Source organism: Euleptes europaea, chromosome 16 (assembly GCF_029931775.1).
Source record: "Euleptes europaea isolate rEulEur1 chromosome 16, rEulEur1.hap1, whole genome shotgun sequence".
NCBI lineage: Eukaryota > Metazoa > Chordata > Lepidosauria > Squamata > Sphaerodactylidae > Euleptes > Euleptes europaea.
The window spans coordinates 37,591,863-37,607,717 of NC_079327.1; the positions used below are offsets into that span (position 1 = coordinate 37,591,863).

At 39.3% G+C, this 15,855-nt stretch overlaps 1 protein-coding gene across 2 annotated transcripts in view; it reads right to left on the reverse strand.

Annotated features, from left to right (window-relative positions):
- Positions 1-15,855, reverse strand: part of LOC130488297 (E3 SUMO-protein ligase ZBED1-like) — a 134,564-nt gene that overhangs the window by 94,121 nt on the left and 24,588 nt on the right. The window contains exon 2 of one of the 2 annotated variants that reach the window (XM_056861947.1): positions 10,101-10,208. In XM_056861947.1, coding sequence (XP_056717925.1) covers positions 10,101-10,208 — 108 coding nt within the window. Of the gene's footprint in view, positions 1-10,100; positions 10,211-15,855 lie in introns of both variants that reach the window. The other variant, XM_056861948.1, reaches the window with a different exon arrangement.

Here is a 15,855-nt window from a genome sequence, read left to right on the forward strand (position 1 = left end):
AAACTAACAGAAAATTTTACAGTAAATAAAGGGACTAGGCAAGGATGTCCATTATCTCCGTTACTATTCAACCTAGCATTAGAAGTCTTGGCAACTAGGATAAGAAATGATGAAAAAAAATTTGGACTGAAAATCTCAGGAGAGGAATTTAAACTGAAATGCTATGCAGATGATGTAGTTCTAACATTGGAAAATCCTATATCTTCAATAGAACACCTTATGGGACAAATAGATTATTATGGACGACTTTCCAGACATAAAATAAACAAAAATAAGACTAAGATTATTTTAGAAAATTTAGATGATGCCGAAAAACAAGATATACATTTAAAAACAAAATGCAAGATAACAGAGGAGCCTGTAAGATATTTGGGGATCAATGTCACTGGGAAGAACCAGACACTATTCAAAGACAACTATCAAAAGACGTGGATGACAACCCAAAAAGACTTGATGAGGTGGTCTAAAGTGAAATTATCATGGATGGGAAGGAGTGATTAAAATGAACAACTTAAATAATCTTAAAGCCTTCGACAATAAATCTTAAGTGTGTTAACCCCTGACTCCAGTGTTTTACTCAACCCCTATAACCCATGGCAGACTCTACAGTATCTATAGTAAAAAGGTCATAACCAGTATCTGCTCTTTCTCTTCTTTAAGGATTATGTGATCCTGTATAAAGGAAAATAAAATAAAATAAATCCACTTTGTTTCATACGCCTAGGACTGAAAGTTCTGGGGGCTGATCAGCTAATATTTGTCGCTGTGGCGCCTAGGGTAGTTACGGCCATCTGAGTAGGGTTCTTAATGGTTTTAATGATCATGGTTTTAAGGATGTTTTAGATGTAATATGTTTTTAATTATTGTTATCCGCCCTGAGCCTGGCTTGCTGGGGATGAGGCGGGTTATAAATTTGAATACATAAAATAAATAAATAAAGTGGAACTTTTAAAAGGAAAAGGATGGTATAGGTCATGAGATAGTTCACAGCCCTCCTGCCCAAGGGATTTGGTTTAGGGTGGTTAAATATAACCAGTAAAAAGCCTGGACTAGGTGTTTTGGCAACAGGCTTTAAAGATGGGCACCAGAAACTTGAATTGGATCAGGAAACATACAGGCAACCAGTGCAGTGATTATAAGATGGGAGCAATATGCTTCTCTGTGACTCCTCCCTTATAATAAACAGGCTGCCATATTCTGTACCAGCTATAGTTTCCAAACAGCCTTCGATGGCAGCCCACATAAAGCATGTTGCAACAATGAAATCTCAAGGTTTCTGTTGTGTGGATCAGTGCTGCCATGTTGACAGTCTACAAATAGGAAAGAGCTTATAATCCAGATGCATTTGGAAAAATGCACAACTTTTTGCCCCCACAAACAGGGCCAGGTCTAACAGAACTCTAAGGCTCTTCACAACGTCCATTCAATAAAACTGGATTCCATCTAAAACAGAGAGCATAATTTTCACCAGAGCAGACCTCTTGACAACCAGTCGTCACATGGATCACCTGATGCAGATGAAATGCTAAAATCCCTACTAGTTTTACTATAGTAAGAGATAATAAACATAACATTTTATCTCCCAAAGTGCAGGCACAACAGGAGAAGTTATATCTTGACATTTAGAAGGCATGTAAAACACTGCATTGTCTATCAGATGATACAGCCTGTCAAGCTTAATATCACCTGTAAAGAAAATAAAAAGGATCCTATTTACCCAAATGACCAAGCCAGAAAATGTTGTGACTACTGATAAAGTAACCAAAATAGACATGAAGACAGGCCAGTCATTTCTTCAGTGTGCATATTCGAGCTTTTACAGAACAAGAACATGGCAATTCAGATGCAAAGGAATGACAATTTGATAAGTATTTTAAAATTATATTATGATGAGACTCAGCTAAGCTTTTAACTGGAAATTAAAATAGCAACAGACACTGAATTTATGTTTTTAATTTTCTTCTACATTCAAAAGGGCTTCCAAGAAAACTAGAAGACACTGCTCTCTGAAACTGCCCTACTCAAAATTTCCAATCAAGTCCTTGAGTGCCACAAACATGCCTGCAAAAGGAGGCACAGCGCTGGTGTGGAAGGTGACTGAACCACAACACTGTTACTTGCATGTAGTGGAGCTTTACCATACTGCTGAAGCTGTGTTTTGGAAGATTCCATGTCACTTAGGCTGCTTCCACATAGCGAGTATTCTTGGCATTGCTTTCATCACCAATGCAAATGCAGAGGAATGTGTACTACAGTAAAAATACACAACCAATGCTACTGTTAGTTTATGCTGTGAATGTCAGGGAAGACGTTTCATGTTAATACATCTCCTTTTAATGGATACAGCCTGAACTGAGGAAGCTAGACGAAACGACTGAATACCGGGGTGTCATCTTCAGCTTGCAGCCTTCATCTTCAACTCCATCTTCAATCAGTGTTGTTTCTTTTTTTTTTAAATTATATATATATATATATATATATATATATATATATATATATATATATATATATATTCATTTTCAATTACCGTAAGGGTACAGAAAAAAGAAAGAAGGGGGAAAACAAGTTGGGAAGATTTTACAATTCATACTTTGTCCGTGCCCAAGCTAACTCAGACCTTCTATCTTATACCTCAAGATAACCTGTCATATATTAAGCTCAAAATTTAACAAATATTCCAAGGACTATTAATAACTAATAACTAATCTATTAACGTAAATCTTAACTGATGCCCTTTTATAAACATAAACCTTAATTAATATCTATACCTATTTTTCCATTATGAAGTTATGTCAGAAATAAACAGGCTAAACTAATCACAAACTAGCATAAATTTTTCAACTCTTATACATCTCCTTTTAATGGATGCAGTCTGAATTGAGGAAGCTAGACGAAACGACTGAATACAGGGGTGTCGTCTTCAGCTTGTAGCCTTCATCTTCAACTCCATCTTCAATCAGTGTTGTTTCAACCAGTGTTCTATCATGAACATTAGACTTGAAATAGACTGCTTACATATATGAAGAACTTATGGAGTATTCTATGTGGCTTTGAATGGCTTCTGTATTGTTATCCTTAGTAGTATGTTTGTAGAGTTGTATATGTACTTTTTGGGATTACATTTTGGGATTACATTATAAAATCATAAAATTGTAGTTTAGGATCTTTCTATATATATAGTGGCCTCGTGGTGCTGTTTTTTCTTTACTGTGAGGAATGTGTACTGGCATCACAACTTCCACACAGAGTTTTCTGCACACTTTCCTCTGGCTGGCACTTCTCAACTTCCCATGCCCCCCTCATATCAATGTATTAATAAATCTTCCATGCATCAGCAACATAACAGGACAGCTTTGCTGAACCACTTGGGAAGTTGTCTCAGATTTCTAGGAAGCCCTGAAAGGATCACACAAGGTAGAAAAGAGCTGACAATGAAGATTGTTCAAAAAGATTTTCTAGTGTAGTACACAAAGGCAAGTCAGTATAGGAAGAGTTGATATAGATTTAAATAGGTGGTTAAATAGTATTTGAATAATAATGCAATAATCCCGAGGGTTTTTTTAAGTTATCAATGGTCCAATAATTTTCTAGAATTACTCATATGAAAATGGCAAGTTTTACAGAGACCTAGGGAATCTTTGGACTTGCATGCTTCCTCCCTGTACTTTCTCCTTGCACACGACTAAATACTTAAACATTTCCACAAATCATTTAATCCAAATCACAAACAACTTGTTCTATGTTCTCCAAATCAGGATTTTTATTTTGTTTATTCTTGATTTAACAATTTACTGGCCCAGCGGTCTTGAACAGAACCAATTTTGCAAATACCATGCTCTGTTTCCATCCCCACATAGAAGCCACTGCTGCCAGAAATTTAGCCACAGCCAAAGTAATACCAGGATCAGTATCAACAAGCAGGAAAGACATGGAAACAAGGGAAACCTGACTATCACTGGCTGTATCCACAGACCTCTCAAAGTCAACACAAAGAAAATATGGGATAAAGCCTCAAATGCCTCAGACCCACAAGCACATAATCTACTCCCCAGAATCTACCCACCAAAACAGCAGAGGGGAAAACATTTAGCCTAGCCAGAAGAAAATCCCTCTGACTAAAAAACCCCCCCGGCATAGAGCATACTCTATGAGTCCTGCCAAGAGTCAACTGCTGGACTAGTGCCTCCAGTGCTTTGTCTAAGGATAGTTCAGCAGCCCATGGGCCAATAGACAGCAGGAATGAAGGGGACAACCCTAAAAAAGAAAATTCGGATTCAAGATTGAACCACCAATGTGAAACATAAAGATGTGAATAAAAATTTTAAAGTTAAAGTGAAAAGCCAGCTTCCAAGTTTGGCACTCCACTGATCCCTAACCCAGTTCTAACTGGAGAAACACAGAGGCAACAAAACACGGAACTCTGGTTATTTCCTGAAGAAAGACCTCTAAAGGTTGATCAACAGAACTATCCATGCAAGTAATCCTAACGGCCACACTATATAAAAGCTGGGACAGCACTTTAGCTCTAGAGACTTGAATTGCTGAAGCGACATATTGACCCCCGGAAGAGGGGGGGGGAAGCAAAAAACAGATGCCAAGGAGCTGGCCACTGATAGTAGAGCAGACTCTTTATGAACGTTCTGTGAGAAAGAAGCTTGAAAAAGAATACGTAGATAGTGAAACTGGGAGACTTGCTCAATTGGCTTATTATTCAACTTCCAGGAAAGTTGCTTGGGTTGAGGAAATCTCTATAAAACCATAAATTTTGATTTTCACAATTTATTACCAAGCCCTCTCTGGTGCAGTAGTTCTGAAATGCCTCTAGCAATCTACGGAGACCCACCAGAGATCTAGGTAGAAGGACCGCATCGTCTGCAAAAAGTAACAATGGGATCTGACTGGTAGCTAGAACAGGGGCAACCCTGTTGCAACCCTGCTTCACTCCCTTGGACAAAGGAATGTCCTTTGTCAGTCACCCCTCAAGGCCACAACAAACATGAGCAGTGGGATTATTATATTATTACTTAATTAAGTACAAAAGTCTGAAATCAGTGGAAGACTCATAACTTTTGGTCCATAAACGCTCTCTGGGTAAAGAATCAAATGCAGCCTTTAAGCCCATAAAGGCTACACAAAGCACCCTGTGGGTGGGCTGTATACTTCCCTGTCAGGTGGAGAGGAATCAATCCAATGTTGAATGCCCTTTTCGGAATCCAGCCTGTTCTCTCCCCAAAACACCCTCAGACTCCAGCCATGAAACCAGTTTCAGGCATAAATAAGATGCATAAAGTTTCCCAGTGGAGAAGAGCCAACTAATGGGGCAGTAATTGCATTGATCAAACCTATGTCTTTTCTTGTAAATGAATAAAATAATAGCCTGAAGCCAGGGCTCTGGAATTAAACCTGTGTCATTGATTGCAGTAAACAAGGGCACAAACAGCAGTGCTGTCCACTCGGGAAAGGTCTTTAACAAATTTGTGGCAAGAAATCTGGCCCAGGAGCCTTACCAGCCCTGAGATGGTGATTTAATCCTCTTACCTCTTGCTCTGTTTCTGAAGGCCAAATTAGTAAAGAATTAACTGGGGAGGTCAAGTATGATGGTTAAGAAGGGAGGGTCTTGCTGGCCCCTAGAATACTGAAAAGGACAAAAAAAAGTGTGCCTTTCAAACCTCTGATGGGATACAAGTATATGGGACCTAACAGGGGAAAGAGAACCGGAAACCAACGTCTAGAAAGTCCTAGCATCATTGTTAGAATAGAATCACAGGGGGGGAAATCATAGAATCGTAGAGCTGGAAGGGACCACCAGGGTCATCTAGTCCAACCCCCTGCCCAATGCAGGAGTTTCACAACTACCTCCCCTCCCACACACACACAGTGACCCCTACTCCATGCCCAGAAGATGCCCAAGATGCCCTCCCTCTCATAAACTGCCTAAGGTCACAGAATCAGCTGCTAATATCAGCTGCATGTTACATGCTGCTAATATAAGCTGGTGCCACTGATTGGTACAGTGCTGGGATTTCTTAAAGAAAATAAAGTCCTTACAGATCCTTTTCGCCAAAAGCAATCTATGCAACACTGCCACTGAATTGTGTCTGTGAAGTGCCATCAAGTGACAGCCGAACCCTGTAGGGTTTTCAAGGCAAGAGGCTAACAGAAGTGGTTTGCCATTGCCTTCCTCTGCATAGCAACCCTGGAACTCCTTGGTGGTCTCCCATCCAAATACTAATCCGGGCTGAAGCTGCTTAGCTTCTGAAATCTGATGAGATTGAGCTAGCCTGAGCCATCCAGGTCACGGCATCACTGAATTAGACTACTGAAAATAACAGTGGGAAGTCCTCACTTCTCTTTGCTTGCCTTCACTCATTGTCAAACCAGCCCCTGTCCAACCCAGAAAAAGAGGAAAAGGGGGGCCTTGAGTCCTGGAGATAAAGGGGTTGAAAACATTGAATGGCACCAAAAAGTTCTGTATGACAAGTTCCACTGCAGGGGCTGCAGTAATATTAGGTTTCAGTGAGCAGCAAGACTGAGGGAAAAAAGGAAAGCCTTAGCCCAGTTGAGAGTGTGCCTGAATCCATTTAAACGGTTTAATCACACTCCTATACAGCTTCACTGGTGGTCCTATGGGCCTGGATGGGTGGAGAACCTGGAGGAAATCCAACACTAACTGGAGGGGCAGGAGATTATCACCATAAAATTTGCCCACTTTAAAACACATCACCCAACCCAAAATGGATTGTGAAACTAAGGCATAACCAATAACACTTTGCCAGTGAACAGAAAGGAAAGTATAGTCTCCCTGGTCACCTAACCCTCCATAGCCATTAAGACTAACCAGACCCTCTCTCCACAAAAGTTGGACAAACCTAACTCCCACTAAGTTAACCTTATTGTCTTTAGACTGCTGCCTATAGAGAAAAGGGAAACCCACATCCAGACTTTAGAGCCCACAAGATCCTTATCCCTTGCCCCTAATTTAGCATTAAAGTCCCCACACAGCGACAGGGGAACTCCTGGATGAGTAGGATGTTAGATTATTCAAAAAGGCATCCAGGCTGTTCCAACTAGCACAAGAAGCCCCACGAGTAGAAGCTGGAGGAGCATGTGTGTGTTGTGTGTTAAGTGCCGTCAAGTCGCTTCCGACTCATGGCGACCCTATGAATGAAAGTCCTCCAAAATGTCCTATCTTTGACAGCCCTGCTCAGATCCTGCAAATTGAAGGCCGTGGCTTCCTTTATTGAGTCAATCCATCTCTTGTTGGGTCTTCCTCTTTTCCTGCTGCCCTCCACTTTTCCTAGCATGACTGTCTTTTCTAGTGACTCTTGTTGTCTCATGATGTGGCCAAAATACGACAGCCTCAGTTTAGTCATTTTAGCTTCTAGGGTCAGTTCAGGCTTGATTTGATCTATAACCCACTGATTTGGTTTTTTGGCAGTCCACGGAATCCGTAACACTCTCCTCCAACACCACATTTCAAAGGAATCTATTTTCTTCCTATCAGCTTTCTTCACTGTCCAGCTTTCACACCCATACATAGTAATAGGGAATATGATGGCATGAATTAAGTCTTGGTGGCCAGTGACACATCCTTACACTTTAAAATCTTTTCTAGCTCCTTCATGGCTGCCCTTCCCAGTCTCAATCTCCTTCTGATTTCTTGGCTGCAGTCTCCCTTTTGGTTGATGGTGGAGCCAAGGAATAGAAAGTCTTGAACAATTTCAATTTCCTCATTGTCAACCTTAAAGTTGTGTAATTCTCCTGTAGTCACTACTTTTGTTTTCTTGATGTTCAGCTGTAGTCCTGCTTTGGCACTTTCTCTTTTAACTTTTAGCAGTAGTCGTTTCAAATCTTCACTATTTTCTGCCAATAATGTAGTGTCATCAGCATATCTCAAATTATTAATGTTCCTCCCTCCAAGGAGGAGCATACACAATTACAATAAGCAGTGACAAACTGGAAATCTAAGGGAGGATTGCCAGAGCCATAGAAGGGCAATTAGGAAGGTGAGACCATTTCACCTCCAGGGTAGTGGAGATCAAACACGAAATACCGGCTCTGAAAACCTCCAATGGAATCTTTACTGGTAGTGATGGACAATGTTGAAAGACCTGGACAAAAAAGATTGTCCATAGCCCAGGTCTCTCGCAATGAGAGATAGTCAAATGTACCAAGAAACAAACAGTGCTCATATAGTTTACCTTTAGAAGCCCATTATTTTATGTTATTTCTCATTTATACCCCTCCTTACTCTTCAGTGGGGACCCAAAGTGGATTCCATGTTCTCCTTGCATCAATTTTATCCTCACAACAACCCTATGCAGTAGTTTAGGCTAAGAATGTGTGACTTACCCAAGGTCACCCAGCAAACTCCCATTCAAACATGGGTCTCCCAGATCATTGTCCAATACTCTAACCACTATACCACAAAGGAATTCTGATATGAAGGGCAGAGAACAAAACACTGTTCGGGATTCAGACCAAAACAATACACTTTGGTTTGCTGTGGAAGCGCTTAATTTTCCAGATGCAAAGGAGGGGAGAGGGTAAAGTATGAGAGTCTGAGAATTCTCCTGACTGCTTGTTAGTGTCATGACAAACTGTGGTTTCTTTCTGCATATGAATCTCATCATTGTGTCAGCTCATCTCGTTACTTCCCACAATGCAATATACTTTGATAACAGTGGCCACAAATTCTATCTTGTTACAGTTTAGAAATAATCAAAAAGCTTGAGCTGTAGATTGTTTTAAATAAGGGAGCTCAAATCCCTTACAGCTGTCAACTATTTTGCAGCCAAAAAGGCTTCTACACAGCAAGCAACTTCAGCCTTGCACAAGCAGCTACTGCAAGGGCTTCACATCAGGAGAATCAAGATGCATTGAGAGACTTTCTTCTGTTTGTAGACGTCTGTTTCATACAGCTAATTGAGCATACAGTAGACTTTTAGACATAGGCCTTCAGGATCTATATAGGGATGCTAATAAAACCTGCTCACCACTAAACTTAAGGATATCTTCTGATGTCTACCAGCCTTCCCCATATCTATCTCACATGTATGATCCATCTTATCGCAGAGCCATCTCCCTAGCTAGGTTTAATGTTATGCCATCTGCGTTACTTGATGGAAAATTTAGCAAAACCCCCAATCTGACAGACTTTGTCCCTGTGGCAGTAGAAAAGGGCAAGAGTCCAGTAGCACTTTAAAGACTAACAAAAATATTTTCTGGTAGGGTATGAGCTTTCGTGAGCCACAGCTCACTTCTTCAGATACTTCAGAGCTCACGAAAGCTCATACCCTACCAGAAAATATTTTTGTTAGTCTTTAAGGTGCTACTGGACTCTTGCCCTTTTCTACTACTGCAGACAGACTAACACGGCTACCCACTGTGAATTATCTCCCTGTGGCAGTAATAGTGTTGAAACTGTTGTCCGTGTTTTATTTTATTGTAGTTTATATTCAGAAATTCATAATGAACTACTAAGCCCTTTGCAGACATAGACTGAATGCTTCCGATTCCTGTAATGCTTCCTTTCTATTGAATAATTGTTCGCCCTATGTTCTGGAGAAGGTAGCACAATTTTTAAAGAGTGCTATAGAACGCCGCAAATTAGTTCAATAGATTAACCCACACCCCTATTTTTTATGCAAGTGTCTTTTAACCATTTTGTAAGGTTATATCTCATATATTTATATTTACATGCTATTGTATGTATAGTGATTTTATGCCAATAAAGGACGATATGACCTGAAGTTGCGTTGAGAGAATCTCTTCTGTATGTAGATGTCTTTCATACAGCTAATTGTGCATACAGCATTTGCGCATGTGCACAATGAAAACAGTATTTTGTTCTTCAAATTGCAGCTCCCTGCATCCTGCTTGTTGACCAGAACTTCAGTGCTTTGTTGATGGTATTAGATTTTATTTCTACTGAGTAGTCTGGTGTAAATCCATATCTCAACCTAACCTATTTTACAGGAAGGTTGTGAGATTAAAACATGACTCTGAGTTCCTCTGAGAGAAGCTAGCAAACATTTAACTAATACGGAAATTAAACAAAATAAAAATGCCATAAATGTGCATCAATGAAATAACAGTACCTATTATAATGTGCATGCCGAGTCTTGCCAGATACTTCACGGTATGGTAACCAATTCCTTTAGTGCCTCCAGTCACTATGGCAACATTCCCATTTTGCTGAGGAAAAACTATGTGAAAAGAGAAGGGAAAAAGGAATTCAGGTTAAGATCCATTTTACCACTCCCAACTTTGGAGACAAACAGTAAGGTCTGACGGGTGATCAAAACAACAGGACTTATCATTACTCATCATAACAAGAATCAGCAGGAATTACCTAATTCTTTATGTGGCAATTGGGTTTGCAATAGCCACCAGAGTGTTAGCCCATCAAGCTTGGGAGAAACATCGTAACTCTGGTGTTTGCAACAGCTACACAGCCACATGAATAAATATAAACCAGCCCTGAATATAAATGGTTTGAATGTGCAAGAACCAGGTTTGAATTTGCATTAAGCCATGAAGATAACCAAGTACCTCAGCCTTTCTCACAGGATTGTTGTGATAATAAAATAAGCATACATACTCTGTATAGTGGACTCTTTTGCTTTTTATGATTGCTGTTTGTTCCAATGTTCCAGGTGAAGGCTATTCAACATATCAAAAGAGTGGCTTCAGATCAGTCTTGTGATACATGAATACCTTTACCTGGTTCAGACCACATGGAGGAATCCTATCCTGTGAGATCCGAGGCAGTTCACCTACTGCAGTGGCTTCCTTGAATGGTGCTCATGGACACCGGGGCTATTTCCTCAATTTCATTACAGTAGGAGGTGCTCCAGAAGACCACAGAACACATCTGTGTATCTGAGATTAGCACCAATTTGGAAACAGATATAGGAGAATGCCAGCACTTGGTTTGGAGCTTCCCAATATTTTGCTGAACCTCCCAATGGTCTGAGACTGGACCAAGCTCCCATGGAAGCCATGCTGTGAATGGTCACCCCGCCCTCATAGCAGCCATTTTGATATAGCGTCCACTACCTCTTCTCATCATGCCAGTGACCACAGGTTTGACAAAGGTGGGGACCCTTGACTTACTGGCTTGTGAAGCAAGTAGCTAATTTACTTGAAGCCTTTCCATGGACTAGACTTCACTGCTCATCCAAAGAGGCAGCCAAAGTTTCATTTATTTATTTATTTAGAATATTTCTATGCCACCTCTTCATAGTCCTGCTTGAGGCAGATGACAATTAAAAACCACAATGTTAAAAAGCAAGCCATTAAAAAGCAAACGGTTCACTGTGCTTACTGAATTAAAAAACAAGAATTAAGCAAATTCCAAGCTGATTTTATCACCTAAAGCATTAAGCTTATCAAATCCATTTATTGTATAAAACTGATAAGACAAGGAAAAAGCCCAGCACACTTCTCTCTCTCACACACACACACATACACAAACTTATGAAAATATCTAGCTCATTTTATTGACAATACTACTTGCTTTAACATTCTGGATTGCAACTCATGGGGGGGGGATTGATTTCATTGAACAAGCAGGTGCATTCAGCATAAAGCAATACAGCCTTTGAAGGTGAGGATGAAATAAGGCAGGGGAAAAACAACTGGGAGACATCTTTGTGATGTCAACAAGAGCAGCCCTTGCTACCCTGAAAGAATGGATAAAATGGTTGCGTTGGAGGATAGCACAAAAGATCAGAGGAACGAAGAGTTGGCACAGGGTTGCTGGCAGTTTCGACATGGGGGGGAGAACAACAAGTAGATGAATAGCGCATACCCTCCTCAAAGCAGCTTCCTGCACACAGTTAAAGGAGCATATATTGCTCCCTCACACTGCTCAGATTTCAGAGTGCGGCTACAGGCATTGTGACTGCAAGCTCAATATTTAAACACAAGCCTAAACTCTACATCTAGGCTCTCTTTCTTAAAACCCGACTCTGCAAAACTGTTCTGAAGAACTGGAAACCACTGGAATGGAGCAAAAGGCCTCAATGTCAACCTTCCACACAGTCTCCATGTTATCCCATCATCAGAACCACACCGTCCAGACCATTGTATGCCATAAGCAGAGAGGAAAAGCACCATTGCACGTTGCTGACTATTACTCTGAGACTCGCAAAATATTTTCCAATTAACAATATTTAAGGAAACACTTCAGGCACTCTTTGAAACAATCAAGGAAATCACCACGCTTTTGTTGAACTGTGAATTATGCACATTTTAATTTAGGGTTTAACAATTCCAGGTGCCAGGGTGCCTAAACCTTTTGTGGTGGTGCCTAGCACTTTTAAGTGATTTTATTGCAGCTTCTATCCACAATTTTTAGTTGAAGTGCAAAGGGCTAGATCCAACCAGTTTCTTCACTGATGAAAAAGGGAGGAATGAATCCCCTTGGGACCACTTAACCTGCATGGACAGAAGCCATGGGAACTAGAGGCTGTAACAAGGAGGAGAACTGGACAAGACTCAGTGAGTGAAAAAGCTGACTGGATCCAGTTCAAAGTGGATATATCATTTTGCATCCGAGTGTTTTGTCGTATGACAGGAAAATAAATGTACATGAAGTTCTTATCATTGCTTGTTTGTATGCAAACTAAACTTTACATCATTCAGTGGAGGTGGATGAATTCATTTCTTAACCACTTCCATTCAATAGTGGCTCCAATATTCAATTAAATACAGCTTTGTAAAGCATTCATATTACTATGAAAAGTTCAGCTAGGCCTTACAGCTTAGCGTTTTTATTGGTGATCATAGTCAGGATTATATTATATTTATGTTTATTTATTTACTTTTGTTCTAAGTATAATAAAAGTATGAGAAAGTGAGAAGAGGATACGATTAGTTTTTGTGGTAGCAATAATTAGAAAATGTGGTCATTAAAACAAACCCTGAAGACTGAAAAATATGTCTGGTTTGGGCCTGCTTTAATTTGTTGTAACATTCTAGTTGCCATGCCTTTCTGTAAACCCCATAAAATGCTTTATAAATTCCCATTGCTTTTTTAAAATGTTATTAAATTATATAGAGGGTACAGAGGAGGAATGGGTAAGCAAAAGGGTATATCCGTCTGCAGTCAGAACAAAAAGAATAAACAACATTAATATCCCGACAAATCTTGCAAGTTAATCAAGCAGATTACATGTTAACACATAATACTTTGGCTTTACGGAAGTTTTAGTATGTTTAAGAAATGAATATCCTAAATATTTACGACTAGATATATAATTTTCTACTTCACACTAAAAAGTATTCAGCATTTAATTCTTAATATTGCCTAACTTAATCTTCAACCTCCATGTATTTATAAAACAATTTCCATTTATCGTTAAATTGATCAAGTTCCCATTGCTTGAATAATTCATTCTTCTTAAACGATAACATATAGAGAGGATTCCTCGGTCCCCTTCAAATAACATTCACAAAAGTAGGATTCGTTTCACACTGGAGAAATTCTTTTTCTATTTTAGGATTAAAATTATACCCCTCAAACTCAGCTCAGAGGCTCTTGCAGAGGTTTATATCAAGTTAAAAGAAAAACAAAACTAAAACAATTACTATCAGCTTATTGCTAGTCAACAGAAATGATACAGTAAGAAACTATACCTGGTGGTGTTGTTTTCCTGTCCCCTTTCTTTACCATCACTTCCAGGTGCGCACTCACTAAAATCCAGTCCTAAGTAAGCTATTTTACACCATCAAACACCAGCAGAAAAAGAAGACTGAGAAATCTTACCAGCCAACATTGTCTTAGCAAGCCCTTTTATTGTAGGAAGCAGCTGTTTAATTAATACTCAAACCCACAGTTTGTTAGTCTTTGTTTATAATATTTCTATGCCGCCTCTTCAGTCTTGCTTGAGCTGGCTTACAATTAAAAGCCACAATAATTTTTTTAAGCCATTTAAAAAGCCACCCATTGGACATAACTGCATAAAAGCTATCCATAAAACAAAAGCAGACCATTAAAAAGCTGATAAGGAAAAAAAACCCTCAAAATTAAAAGCCGGGTGCCTAAAAAAAAAGTAAAGTAGGCCGCAGGAAAGCCTCAAGGGGGTGGGCATTCCAAAGGCAAGATGGCATCATGGATAGGGTTGCCAACCTCCAGGTACTGTATAATTGTAGACTATCCAAAATGAACAGCAACACTGGCCTTATATATTAAATTGACAATTTACTGTGCAATAATACGTGACAACTAACAAAATCTACCTATATCTAATCCTATCTATATCTATGCCTACATTAAAAATGTGACATACAAAAATACAAGATACTTATACAATTTTTCTACATTAGCAAAACGCTTGTACAATTTCAATAGCCTGTAGACAGTTACATAGTGTAAAATTCGGCAGCGAATTTTCAAGTGCATTCAAAGCAACAGTCCTTGCTGCATCTTTAAGGTGACAAATACATGTTATTCAAATTAATCATAAATGTGAGATAGGCCATCCGGTTAAACCTATTTCAATATTATTATTATTATTCAGTTGCATGTAGATCAATTGCTGCTGCATTGCAGGTTGCTTGTCAGCTTCCCCAGGCTGTAATTGACAAGAATAACTCCTGCGCTGTTGCCCTTAGCATTCCAGAAGCATTTCAAATAGCGTTCCAGCTTTTGGTATTCCTGTGAAATTTACAAATACTACTACAAATCAAGTAATCATATAACACAAATAATAATAAAAGTATCACGTTGTCTTTATATTATTTACCTTAATAGAATGTCCACAGGTGCATAGAAGCTATCCTTCTATGGATCGGGCAAAGGAGCTCTACAGTAGGGTCCTGCCAGTGGGACTATCAATCCACTTGGTTAATCATTTGCAGGTGTTTAAACTAGAGTGGCAGTTATAAAGATACAGTATACATTTAAAGGAAGTAGGATAGATCAAAAGAGGAGTTCAAACTCTTTGGAGAAAGGGTATCAAAATAAGCAAATAAATCTTGCCTCCTGTTGGAGTAGGATTTTTTCAACATTCTGTCTTGTATTAGGTCTTGGCTGGTACTTCCATATAACAAAAAATTGTAAGCCATTGTTGGTATGTTTGAATTCCCTATAATGGGAAACAAGTGGAGGTTCTAGGACCCCATTACGGATCCTATGTTCTATATTTCACTGGGCAGGTGACCCCCACATACAGAAGATCACAAGGGCACGGTAAAATATAAACCACATTACGAGTATTACAAGTGGAAAAGGAACATATTTCAAACTTAAAGCCTGTATTTAAACTCTTGAATTCTTTTACTGGTAATGCATATTGGCATATCTGACAGCTGTGACATTTAAAATGGCCAAGGACCGTTTCTCTAGTTGTATTCCTATACATATCTGTGTGTACCAGTGTACCAGGAATACAACTAGAGAATTGGTTCTTGCCTCCTGTTGGAGTAGGATTTTTTCAACATTCTGTCTTGTATTAGGTCTTGGCTGGTACTTCCATATAACAAAAAATTGTAAGCCATTGTTGGTATGTTTGAATTCCCTATAATGGGAAACAAGTGGAGGTTCTAGGACCCCATTACGGATCCTATGTTCTATATTTCACTGGGCAGGTGACCCCCACATACAGAAGATCACAAGGGCACGGTAAAATATAAACCACATTACGAGTATTACAAGTGGAAAAGGAACATATTTCAAACTTAAAGCCTGTATTTAAACTCTTGAATTCTTTTACTGGTAATGCATATTGGCATATCTGACAGCTGTGACATTTAAAATGGCCAAGGACCGTTTCTCTAGTTGTATTCCTATACATATCTGTGTGTACCAGTGTACCAGGAATACAACTAGAGAATTGGTTCTTGGCC